Source organism: Pholcus phalangioides, unplaced genomic scaffold (assembly GCF_987345545.1).
Source record: "Pholcus phalangioides strain wild (caught in Gottingen) unplaced genomic scaffold, Ppha-v1.0 ptg000004l_1, whole genome shotgun sequence".
NCBI lineage: Eukaryota > Metazoa > Arthropoda > Arachnida > Araneae > Pholcidae > Pholcus > Pholcus phalangioides.
In genome coordinates, this window is record NW_028301597.1 from 31,108,745 (window position 1) to 31,121,140 (window position 12,396).

A 12,396-nucleotide genomic window follows, 5' to 3' on the forward strand; every position below is an offset into this window, starting at 1 on the left:
ATATGCACACATAATTTAATTCCATCTGTATGTGTTATGTGCCATAAAAGGCAGCCATTTATATGAAAAATACAATTTTACCGAATCGTATTGCTCAAGAAATTTAAATAATTATGCATATAACATTTTTTGTCATGTTTGACGCAATGAAACCCTGACAATAATTCATGCCCAACCTGTACATATCTTGAAATATACAAATTATCATGGTTAATTGGTTTCAATAGAATGTGGGGGAAAAAGATGTACTTTTACTGCTCTCTTAGTTTTTTAAAGAGTCATGCAGACACATAACAGCTTTTTCAATGTTGAACTTCTTGAACCTTTGAATTTATTTCAAAGATTTGCAACCAAATACAGGCAATACTATCACATAATTGCACATGCACCTTGTACACATTCCTTTGTAGAATTTCTTATGAACTGGTACATGAAGGAAAGTGCTGTGCGTATGAGTGGCCCTCAAACTTTTCACTTGCAGCGACCAAAAGCAGTTTAACAAAGAATCACTTTGAAGCACCTTTGTCTCCTGAAAAAGGTTGTTGGCATACGGTTCGGGAACCACTGTCCTAATGCATTTATATTATCAGTGTTATACTAGTGCTGCTATAATACAGGTAATAATGAATAAACCCTAACCTATTTGAACATGGTTCCCAAAAAATGCAGAGAAATGTCTTGTTTTCCCTATACAATGTATAATGAAGATATTTTGCAGGATATTATCATTAAAAACCCTCACATGAGAGCTTTATCTACAAAATGAGTTCTCTCTCTTACTGTCATGGGAAAACTACTTAAATTTTATGGTGTAATATGCAATGTTTTTTCAACAGATTTCAAAACAGTATCACTTGCCAAACACATAGCACTTGATGAAAATAAATTTCAAGGTTAAAATTGTAAATTTGTGTTGGATTGAAGGTAACCTAACCATGAATTTTATGTAAGTTTAGTTTATGTTGAGTATTCAGATGTTGCCATCCATCTTTATGCCTTCCAAATCAAAAGTGAGGAAAATAACATTTTCGATTATTCTTGTATTAAAATGTTGTAAAGTCTTTGTCATTGTGACAGGATTTTTTTTTGAACAAAACACCGGCTTGCATCTGTCTTAAAACCAGATATGAAAACTCTGATAAGTATCATTAAGAGCAATAGATATGGGAAGATAACATCTAGCAGAAAGAGGTTTTTCATTTTGCATGGGAAAAAATCTAATACGGAAGGGAGGGGTGAATGTTTTCACAAAAAGTAACAATTAGAAACAAATAATCACTTTACTATACATTTTTTCTCTCACATATTTACAGCCGATAAAAAACTTACTCATTATGCTCTATCTTAAATAAAAAAAGGAAATAAACATCATTTTACAGTAATTAGTTGGCTTGTTTCTGAGCATCGGATCTTACATCATGTTTCTGCACTGATAGCAGATATCTTAAACATGTCTTCTATCAGTAAGAACTCTAACAATGCTTCCAACACCGCCAACTGCATAAACCTGTGGAGAATAGAAAGTAAAATAAAATTTGCATTAATATAAATAATGTACAGTAAAACCTCCCAATAATGGCCACTAACAAGACCTCGGAAATGTGGCTGCTATTGGGAATTGTTTTATTTCTGAAAAAAATACCACTAAAATTTGATATCTATATAACATGTAAAATGATAATCTGTTTTTTAATTGATTATAATAATTATATAATTGATTATATTAGAATGTGATTACATTGATACTGTAATATTATAATGAGATTAATCAGCAGGGCCACAACTAGGGGGGGGGGGGATCTGGTGCCGGAAAAGATGGGGCGCAAATTTGCACAAAAAGTGGCACATTCTCAGATCGCTTCAGTGACCAGTAGCACATTGAAAGATCACTTAAGCGACCTGGGGTACGGTTCCAGATCACTTAAGTGTGGCTTGCGGTGCACTTAACTTAAGTGGTCCTTTTCACTGCCTTCAATATGCCCATCTAATATAAATACAAGGCAACAGGCAAAATGCCCAACAAGGTGGCTGAGAAAAAGATGCCCATAACAAATACAGATGTCTTACAATACAGCAACCCCCAATTAAAAATGCAATCATAAAAAACTAAAAACTATATATATATATTCACACATGATAAAATATTATACAATGCGTATAAAAATTATTTATGGTTGTTTATCTAAGTATGGATAGTTTCTCACTTTACCCCAACATAGTTATCGTATTTCTTTTTAAACATGTCAATTGTGTTAGAATTTACTACCCCGGGGGTAAGCTATTCCATTCATTAACAACCCTAGAGAAAAATTCCCTGTGACACCATAACCTAGAACTGTCCCTTACCAATTGATACTGGTGTCCCCTTGTCAAACAATCTAGCGTTTATACTCACAAAAAGAAAGCATGTATAATTTTTTCCCGCATAAAAAGTTCAGGGAGGGACTCCCTTAAAAATCAGCTTAAAAATTATTTTTCTCATAGTGATAGGTGTGTTCTTCTTCTGACTACCCAAATTGTTATTCAGAGGTTACCTGTAATGTTAAGTCTATGAGACCCATTTGGTTCCAACAAACAACTCCATTGCTGTACGGGAAATTACCGTTGTTTGAAAGTAGCCTTTACAGTATAATGAATAAATTGAAATTTCATTACCAAATTTCTAAAATACATAAAAGCTTCTTAGGTTACTTGATAAAACAAGTAAAATGTTGGTCAGGAACAGGACACACAACCTTCCATCCTATTAGAATTTTAATAATTGAATGGAATTCAATTAAAAACTACGAGAGAGCTCCGAGAAACAATATTTGTCACTATCTGTACATTTTTAGGCCCAAGATACACATGCTAAATAACATTCATATCTTGGACATTATTTCAAATCCATAATGGCATGATTTAATAATCATATTAAATGAAACCTTTTCATGCCAAGTCAGCAAATGAGCACTCCTGCGTTCAGTTGGGTTCTCGAAGCCACGATAAATGTATTTCATGAGTGTATCAATCTGATTGCTGTCCAAAGAGGTCAAGATTTTCTCAATGTCACTTGACTTTATGGCCATCATAACATTCATAATAAGGTTGAATCGAGTATCCTGAAAAACAAAAATAAATAGAATAATTAAATGAATATGGTATTTGAACAATAATTGAAAGCATAAAGTTTGTGCAATTGAAAAAAAAATTCTATCTGTGAGTGTTGAACTCAAAAACTGATAAAAATTAATTTAAGATACTTTTGAACCTTATTCAAATGCTGCAAGATATATGAGTATCACTATTGAGCTCTCATGGATACATAAGTACCGCAAGTATTGGTTAGAAAACTTTTGAATTTCATCTTGTGCGGGGCCAAGGTTATATTTATTAAGATGGGTCCATACTACACACATCAGGAGTAAATAACATCTGGCTTTTCTCATTTTTCCCCATGTACAAACCGGTTGTAGCTGCTTCGCAAAAGCTTTCTGCTGTACAAGATTCTGGAGGTAAATCTATTTGGTGCCCTGTCCCACGATTGGAACTGGTGGGGGGCAAATTTTAGAAAGGAACAAAAATACTGCTATAAAATCATCAAATCTGCAGTGGTTAGGGTATTAAAATCATGCCCCCACCCCTAATCCTAGTTAATGCCCTGTCCACATTATGAGAGAGATTATCAAATCACTAAAGTACAGTGAAATCTAAGATGGACACTGACATGACGGAAACCTGTCTTAAACGGAATAAAAATATAGTCTGTTTCATAATTAGTGCTTTTATTTACACATTTATAAAATAGAAATCTGTCTGAAACTAAATATTATTTCAGTCTATTGATGCATTTCGTACAGGTTTCACTGTACAAAGCATACATAGCACACATCTTGTTTACATTGGGAAAAAGTAAGGGGCATTTTACTAAGTGAAAGGGAAAAAGAAACTTTCATGTAAATTTAATGTATGTCAGTTCATTTATAATCTTGTAAACAGGGACTGTAGTGTATAGGACCCAGCTTAGGTTTTAGACTGAGAACAAATTCAGTACATTATCAAAGTTTGCTATCAATTACAAATTATGAATGGGAAATAAAGTATCATTACCTTCAAACTCTGATTGGCTGTTCCTATTGGTGCTGACGGCAACAAACACCTCAGAGCTTCTGCATGTTTACTTCTGTTAACAAGGTGTTAAAGAAATGTAAAATATGTTTCGTACTGTAAAACAATGCACATACATTAGATTTTACAAATCATTTACATCATGGGTACACAAATTCCTGCCTGTAGACCTAATTCGCCAAAAATTCAAGAATTTTTCCAGTCTGGTTACAAAGGAGCCTATGGTATGAGTTAAAGAAAGATCAAAGCAAGAAATTAGAACGAAAATAGAGTGAGTGACTGCGACAGTGCAGTGGTTCCAAACCTCTGATGCTTCAAGTACCTCTTAGGACTGGACTAATTGCAAAAAAAAAAAAAAAATTTAGGAACTAGAAAAATTTTCTCTCAAGAAAAAGGTCTAAAATAATACCTCTGACTTTTTTCAGGGCATAGTGAACCCCTCTTTCATGTTGGCAGATATGCCACTATAAATTCCAAACATTTCGGGATGCTCTCAGCTTGCAATTTAATAAATACACAAAGAAAATTTTAGACACTAATACAAATTTTTTAGTCGCCATGCCAACCTGATGCCCGGGATTTGTCCAGCCCTAGCTTTCGGCACCTATCTCACTCATGCTATGTAATTTTTTATTAATTCATGTTTTTTTTTCCACCATTACTTATATTTCAATACAATAGCCGTCATGTATACCCTGGGAAAAAAAATTTTATCCAACTATTTTCCCTCACCTGTGCAAACCTGTTGTTACACTGCACACAGGATTTTGAGATTTTTACACAATGATAAAACACAATATGCTACCATACACAATTTAGTGAATTTCTTTTGTGACAAAAACTCTGCATGTGCAAAGAAGCACTGTTAGTCATGCGTGCATATAGTATGAAGGTACACGTGTCACACAGGTTGGGAGGGGAGTCCGTAAATAAATGCAATTTAAAGCATTTTTTGATGGGAATACACCTTTTAAATCATCTGACAATACCTGGTGCATAGCGAAATGTTTAAAAAAAAAAATTGTCTTAGAAAGTTCGCAACACAAATCAAAACCAATGGTATTCTCAGATGGGTACTGGAAATGCCAATCGGGTGGTACTCCCCCGGTTTCAATACCTCTTTTCATCCGCGCAACAGGTCAACTGCCTTTATTAGTAAAAAATAGTTTTACGCCGTCTTGGAATGTGTGAGACGGACTGTTTAGAAAAAATTACACAATACCCTATGCAAGCAAAGGCATCTTTAAGTTTAATTACCAGGCTAGGAACAGATGCAGTATGGTCCGCCACGACTTTGGCGACTTTTTTTCTCGCGATAAGTCGCCAAGACCGTCATAATGCTTCTCTGGGTTGCCGTATTTTTTAACACTTTTCCGGTTTCGTTGGGTGATACTAGATGGCGCTAGCTTCAACAAACAGGATTTTTCTTTTGTTCACCGCGTTTTTTCAAAAATTCTAAGCAGCCGTTGTTCCATTTCCAGCGCGTCTCTCTCTCTCTCATTATTATTCCTCCCTTCTGTAGCTCTAGTTATTTGGATTATCTACTGCTCAGGTTGTATCATACCATTTTATTATTTCGTTGTATTTATTAGTTATTCATCCATTGCCATGCCTTCTGTTTTATCGGTTTATTATTTAAAATGAACCTACAGAATTTTTCATGCCCGGACCCGTTTACTTAAAGAAAAGGGTCCGGGTTTTAATTTTAATGCATAAATATTTATTTATTCAACATGCCCGGATCCGTTTATTTAAAAAAAAGGGTCCGGGTTTTAGTTTTAATGCATAGAATATTTATTTATTTATTCAACATGCCCGGATCCGTTTATTTAAAAAAAAGGGTCCGGGTTTTAGTTTTAATGCATGGAATATTTATGCCCGGAATTCCTTATGCCCCGATCTTTTTATTATTAAAAAAATGGGCCAGGTGTAATTTTTTTTTAACTGATATTTTTTTATATTTTTATGCTTGGTGGTTTCTATTATGTTTTGCACGCTTTTTTTTCGGCGTCCGTAGTGTCTGACGGCCTTGGCGACTCTTCGTCGGGCCATCAGACATGTGTGGCGCCAAATAATCGCCAAGTGGCGGACCATACGACAGCTGTTCCACCAGGCTAAATATGTCTCATTACGCTCTAACGGGGTATGAAAGACGTATCCACGTTTAAACTTGCGGCTGTGTCACACACACACAACCTCTACCAATTTTTTTGAAAGGTACGTACATCCATAGAAATTTTGAGCAGTATAGAGTTTGAATAATTGTCCAACTATGACATTAGGGATATGAAAACACACAGTTATCAGGAATATTTTTTTTATCCCACAGGTAAAGGGGATACAAGCATTTAAAGGATACTGATTCATCAAGTTCTCGATAGCATTGATATCCGGCTCAACGGGCGGTGACTGCGGCTCCCCTCCGTCCTCTTCTTTGTACGTATCTTCATTGTACTGATCAACATCGATTTTCCTAAAAGCTGTGGACGTTGTATTTTTTGACATTATCCCAACACGTGCGCTTAAAGTTGAAAAGATGAACTGATTTCAGCCAGTGCAAAAAAAAGTTGACTCCCCAATGCAATGTAAACAAAAACGGCCAGCCCAAAATTGTGGTCCTTTCACAAGCTATGGACTTTCCACCAGTGACGGGGGTGGGAACTCCACGAAATTATATAAATATCTCAAGAACATTATCTATGAGGTAAATAATTTTTTTATACTTCTTAAATATTTTTTTCATACAAAGTTTCACGTTTTTTTCATAATTTTAACGTTATTTATTTTAATTATTTCAAAAGGCTATAAACGATATGCCTTTGTCTGCCAGTGTTTTCAATCATCGCCTGACTTCAAACAAAAACGTCCCGCTTGAAATTTTTTTTTTGTTTTGTTTTGTAGTTGCGTATAATTTTACTTTTATTATTATTTCGTTTTAGCGGAATATTTTACGGAAAATGGCCAACATAGAATATTATGACAAAGCCAAAGAATATTGGGAAAATATTCCGGCTACATTGGATGGAATGTTAGGAGGTTATTCCTCGGTATCCAACTCGGATATACGAGCATCCTCTAGGTTCCTCAATTTATTTCTTAAGGTGAGTTGAAATGATAACTAGCACATTCATTGTTTTTAATTATGGTAGCTCGGGACTATCAATCTTTATTTTGAGATGGGCATTATCTTGAGCTCGGCGGTCTCGCTGAAAGCCGGTTCCCGCTTAAAATTGGTGCACGTGATTGAGCAGGGCCTGAATGGCGTGGGGGCAGGGCCGTCTTAAGAGCATCATGGGCCCCCGGGCCAAGTGGTTTTTTGAGACCCTACCTTGTAAATTCTAGAAAATTTCAACTGAATCTCATTCTTGTGAGGCCCCTCTTCTCCTGAGGCGCTCGGGTGGGCCCCATGCGTTGAGACGGCACTGCATGGGGTAGGGGTCCTGGACAAAGCAAGGGGAAAAAAGACGAAGGCAAGAGATGTTTGTTAGTCAGTCAATGTGTTAAAATTTCCCCCCCCCCCACACCTCCTCTGAGATCATGGGGGGGGGGGGAATCCTGGACAAATACCCAGGGCCGCAACTAGATGCTTCGTCATCCGGGGCAAGCGTTCATTTTGATGCCCACTTGTAATGTTTAAGGACAGGTTTCAGAATGAAATTTGTGTGCCCTCGGCACGAGATCCGCCTGCTCCCCCTAATTGCGGGCCTGCAAATACCCGACTTGCTGTCAAAAATATTTTGGTTCCCACCCCTGACAAATTTATTTTTCTAAGTCCTCCTACCTGACTAGAAGTGATTGCTTATGAATTCGCATGCTTAATCTCTAAAATCTTTAGCGGATCTCATTACCATGAGGCCTAAAGCGCATGCCCTAGTGGGCCCCATGTGTTAAAGCAGGGCTAGATAAATTCCAGTAGCTAGGTCGCCATGGCAACTAACAAAACTGCTATTGGCGCCTAAAATTTTTTTTGCGTAGTTAATAAATCGTAGGATGAGAGCAGCACAAGCGTTTGGAATTTATAGCAGCATATTTGCCAACATATGAAAGAGGGTCACTATGCCCTGAAAAAGACAAAAGATGCATTTTTTTGGATCTTTTTCTTCGAGTAAAAATTATTTTGACACCTAAAAAATTATTGTTCTAGCACCTAGATTTTTTTTGATTTGTCCAGCCCTGTGTTAAGACGATACTACTTTTTGCTGAAGCAGAAATGAAGCAATGTTATTGAGCTGTGTGTAGTTAGTAGGAGATATTAACTAATCCCAACTTTGATGTGGGAAAGAGGTTCTGTTCAAAACAGGCCTTAAGAGGGACATAAATTTGAGGACATAAATTTTTTATTAGTTAGTGAACCTGTTTCGTATAAATTCAAAGGCTTTGGCGACTGTCCCACTCGTCCATGCTAGGTTATTTTCTAAAAGACCTAATACTGAAGTATAAATTTGATAAGCAAATTTTAAGCTTGTTATGCACAGTGGTGTCAAAACCAGGGTTGTTTGGAGGAAATAGAAGGATCGGACACACTCCACTTCAAATACCTGAGCGATATCAAAGCATTCCCAAAACATTGGTGCATCCAGATTCTACAAGACCTCACGCGCTCACAGTATTTTGTAGCACTGGACCAAGCACCCCCAAAATCAATGTTGAAATCAAAACTCCTATATGACTCAAACCGAGCATTCATAGATTTGAACACTTCTAACACCTCTCGCGCCTGAAACAATCAAAAGCAATTTGCGACTGGGGTCATATTAAAAAATACACATGTTGAGCATGTACGTGCAAGTTCAATGGTCAAAGAAGTAGTACAGTTAATTTGTGAGCTCGGACCACAAGTAAAGAAGAGCAGGCGAGTCTTGTGGGATGCACCGATTTGTCTTCCTTTGACCACTTGTTCAATGTAAGGTGGGTGCCATAATACATGCTTGCAATTCAATTGAGAGTTCAACTTTTTTTCAACTTGTATTTCACTGTACCAGTACTGTTATTTAAAGTCAGACCCTGTTATGAAGAACTTCAATGTACTGAAATGTGGTAATCTAGAGGTTTACTATATTAGATCTAATAACATATCTTTTGGAATGAAACCAAGAATTTTGCCCATTGTGTCCAGAGATTTGCGGCTTTATGGCATGATTTTAGTTAATTATTTGTATCACGTATCCTCATTTGTATTACAAAAATTACATCTTTATTTTTTGAATAAAGCATAAGGACAATCCAGTTGCCGCAAACAGAGCGTTAGATTGTGGAAGTGGAATAGGTCGTATCACTAAGAACCTGTTGCTGAAGTTCTTCAACAAAGTTGACATGGTCGAACAGAACCAAGCGTTTCTAGATGCCTCTCTCAAATATGTGGACTCCAATAAAATAGGCACCCGCTTCCATTCAGGTAAAAACAATATTCACATTCTATCTAAAATTGTAAAAATATTGATATCATTTACCGGGTATGAATCATAATTTGTTTGGATCCAACTATTCATGCAACTGTTCACTGACAGGATCGCAATTATATGTTTGGTTAGCTGGGCCAACCCTCAAATTTGGACACATCCTTTAAATGTTGAAGGAGAGGTTATAGGGTGAAATCTTCACCTTTTTTCTGGTTTGGTATTCTGGGCACCAAATCCACTTGTACTTCCTTCCCTTCCCAGTTGTGGCCCTGTTCACTGAATAATACATTTTCTGTGTCTGAAGCAAAAATTGTCATTTTTTATGTAATTTAGTGTACTGAACATGAATTTGACCATAAAAAAAAAGCTGGACTGGCTATGGTTTCTCTGACATTTGCACATTTGATCTATATACAGTCGACTCTCAACATAACAACCCCTTTCGTCCCATCGAAAACGGGTGTTATATTGGGAGGATTGTCATATCAAAAGTATAACATATGTAATAGTCCTTCAATGAAAAAAATTTGGGACCTATCCTACCAGTTGTTGTAATGGAATGGTTGCTATAACGTGGGATCGTTATAACGTTATAGTGTCGACTGCATATATAATTAATTTTCTGTGTGTATGTTCTCTATACAAATCTGTAATTTTAGACTGATCTTTACCGAATTTTTCATGTATACCCAACTTGAACAATAGGTTACTTTAAAAGGTCATCAAAGCTAGGCAAATGCCTGAAATGGGCATAAAACAGTCAGGCTTTGTGAGCCTCAACAATAATTTTCGGAATACTATTTGGTTGCCAGGATTCCCAAACAATCCATTCTAGACATGTTTATTCCTTTACAATGGTTTGTAACTTCTTCAATGCTCTCAGTTTATGGAGAAAACCCAGGTAGTGCCAGGTATTTTTGCTAGTGCATATATAATAACATAATACAATATATTGAAACACAACATAAGTATATCAAAAAATATATATATTTGCAGAGAAAATAACACAAATACCATTAAAAAAAAAATCATTAATATAGCCTAAATAGAGGCCCCAAAGCAGAATGTGCCAAAATCTGTGACATACATCGCAGAACAATTAGCACTACTGCAGAACAATTCGGAAGAATTTTAAGAAAAAGTGCAAAAAGCACTATTACATGTATGGGGATTTTTCTTGCAGAACATTTCCAGTCATCCGAGGGCTCGTCGCAGAACAGTGCTAAACATTCTGCTTTTGGGTATAGAGACACAACATCAATATGCATAATGCATCACAAATACGTGGAAAAACAACAAAAATACTCAGGATTGCAAATGTATTACTGCGCAGTAGTTAATTTATCACATCTGGCACTTTACTTTGTTTTGCATTGTGCTTGTACTGGTCATAAGGAACATCTCTTACAATTGTAAAATGGTAGCAAGCATCTATTTTCCCTGGTAATGTTGATGTATGGGCCTTTTTCCACTTTTTCACTATACTATAATGTTCATAAAGCACTTTTTAACTTTAATGGGGTAATACAATGATACACACCTTAGCTAGCAAAGATACTTCATTCCAGAAGTTTGTTCGTTCCAGGCGCTGCTGAAAAATTAAAGATAAGGAGTGCTATGAAAAAGGCAAAGGCCAGTATGAGCAGCTTTAAATTTGATAAATGAGAATTTACAGGAAAATGAGATGCTGAAGATCTCTTTTTATTTTAAACCATGCAGACAACCAGCACCAGCTTTGTGTTTTAAAAATTAATTACTTTGTATTGAAAAAATTACAACAAGCACAAAGAAGAAGACTAAGTGAAGAAAATTGATAATGTTTATTAAAAATTAGATTTTCATTTTCATACTACTTGAGGTTCACTATATCATTATAAATAAAATAACATTATATACATAGAAAATTTAATAAGACCAAAACTTTTGTTAGTTATATCTAGAGGTTCAATATAAGCTGGGTTTGACTTACCACAAACAAATATATGTGTGATATTTTAGTTGTTATGAAAACCTAAAAAAGTATATACACAAAGTGAGACTCGCCATAATGAACACGATATCATATTTCACATATAAGCTTTTTTCCTCATTTCCAGTGAATTTCATATTGCTTATCAAGCCAGTAGGTAGGGACAAAGTTCACATATAACAACTGCTTTTTCATTGTTTCTTTCCAACTTCATTATAAGTGGGTCCGACTATATATTTTTTTTCCTGCACACCCTGTATGTTTAGAACACAATGGATCAATTACACATAGTATTTAATTCATTCTCGGCAGGTCTTCAAGATTTTGTGCCAGAAGAAAACACATATGACGTGATATGGTGTCAGTGGGTGACGGGATATCTGACAGACAACGATTTTGTGAATTTCTTGAGACGGTGTAAAGCTGGTTTAAAAGCTAATGGTATCATAATAGTAAAGGACAATCTAACTTCTGGTGAAGAAGTTTTTGAAGATCGTGAAGATGGTTCAGTGACCCGTCCAAGGGAAGACTTCATTTCAATATTCAAACAAGCAGATTTGCGGGTTATCTCCGAAAGAAGACAATATGAATTTCCTAAAGGTTTGTGCGAAGTAAAAATGTTTGCCTTGAGATAGAGGGGGAAACAAAAATATCTGTACCCCATTTGTAACAGAAATTAAATTATATTTTATTAAGTTTTCTTATGCTGTTATCATTATTTTATATAACATATTTTATTTCTTTCTATTTGTGCAAAATGCTATTCCAGTGATATGAAATGAGATAAATGGAATTGGGGTGATCCATAAGTTTTGTACAGTCTCTTCAAAAATAGAAGCAACATTGAATATGAAGTCTAGTCTTTTCATGAAATTCCTAGGAATTGGCACCTATGTTAAGTGGCCAGACTCGGGCCGCTAA

General features: G+C 35.8%; 2 protein-coding genes across 2 annotated transcripts; one reads left to right on the forward strand and one right to left on the reverse strand.

The window, feature by feature from the left end:
• Positions 1-1,261: 1,261 nt before the first annotated feature.
• Arpc5 (Actin-related protein 2/3 complex, subunit 5) lies at positions 1,262-6,739 on the reverse strand. Its single transcript, XM_089231331.1, has 4 exons — positions 6,467-6,739; positions 4,090-4,162; positions 2,925-3,101; positions 1,262-1,507 (listed from the first exon to the last, which is right to left on the reverse strand). The coding sequence occupies exons 1-4, from the start codon at positions 6,610-6,612 to the stop codon at positions 1,445-1,447; spliced, it is 459 nt and encodes a 152-aa protein (XP_089087457.1). The 5' UTR covers positions 6,613-6,739; the 3' UTR covers positions 1,262-1,444.
• A 189-nt stretch (positions 6,740-6,928) lies between these two features.
• On the forward strand, positions 6,929-12,175 carry Ntmt (N-terminal methyltransferase). The gene is made up of 3 exons (XM_089231332.1): positions 6,929-7,208; positions 9,319-9,502; positions 11,788-12,175. Exons 1-3 carry the CDS (start codon positions 7,065-7,067, stop codon positions 12,108-12,110), a joined length of 651 nt encoding a protein of 216 aa, XP_089087458.1. The 5' UTR covers positions 6,929-7,064; the 3' UTR covers positions 12,111-12,175.
• The last annotated feature ends 221 nt before the right edge of the window (positions 12,176-12,396 follow it).

Bases quoted from the DNA above. Each gene is read 5' to 3' on its own strand.
- Ntmt (XM_089231332.1), top strand. From the start codon at position 7,065: ATGGCCAACATAGAATATTATGACAAAGCCAAAGAATATTGGGAAAAT. The intron at 7,209-9,318 runs GTGAGTTGAAAT...TTTTGAATAAAG, and splicing joins TCCTCAATTTATTTCTTAAG to CATAAGGACAATCCAGTTGC. The intron at 9,503-11,787 runs GTAAAAACAATA...CATTCTCGGCAG, and splicing joins AGGCACCCGCTTCCATTCAG to GTCTTCAAGATTTTGTGCCA.
- Arpc5 (XM_089231331.1), bottom strand. From the start codon at position 6,612: ATGTCAAAAAATACAACGTCCACAGCTTTTAGGAAAATCGATGTTGAT. The intron at 3,102-4,089 runs GTAATGATACTT...TTTGTTTTTCAG, and splicing joins CAGCCAATCAGAGTTTGAAG to GATACTCGATTCAACCTTAT. The intron at 1,508-2,924 runs GTTTCATTTAAT...TATTCTCCACAG, and splicing joins TGCTGACTTGGCATGAAAAG to GTTTATGCAGTTGGCGGTGT.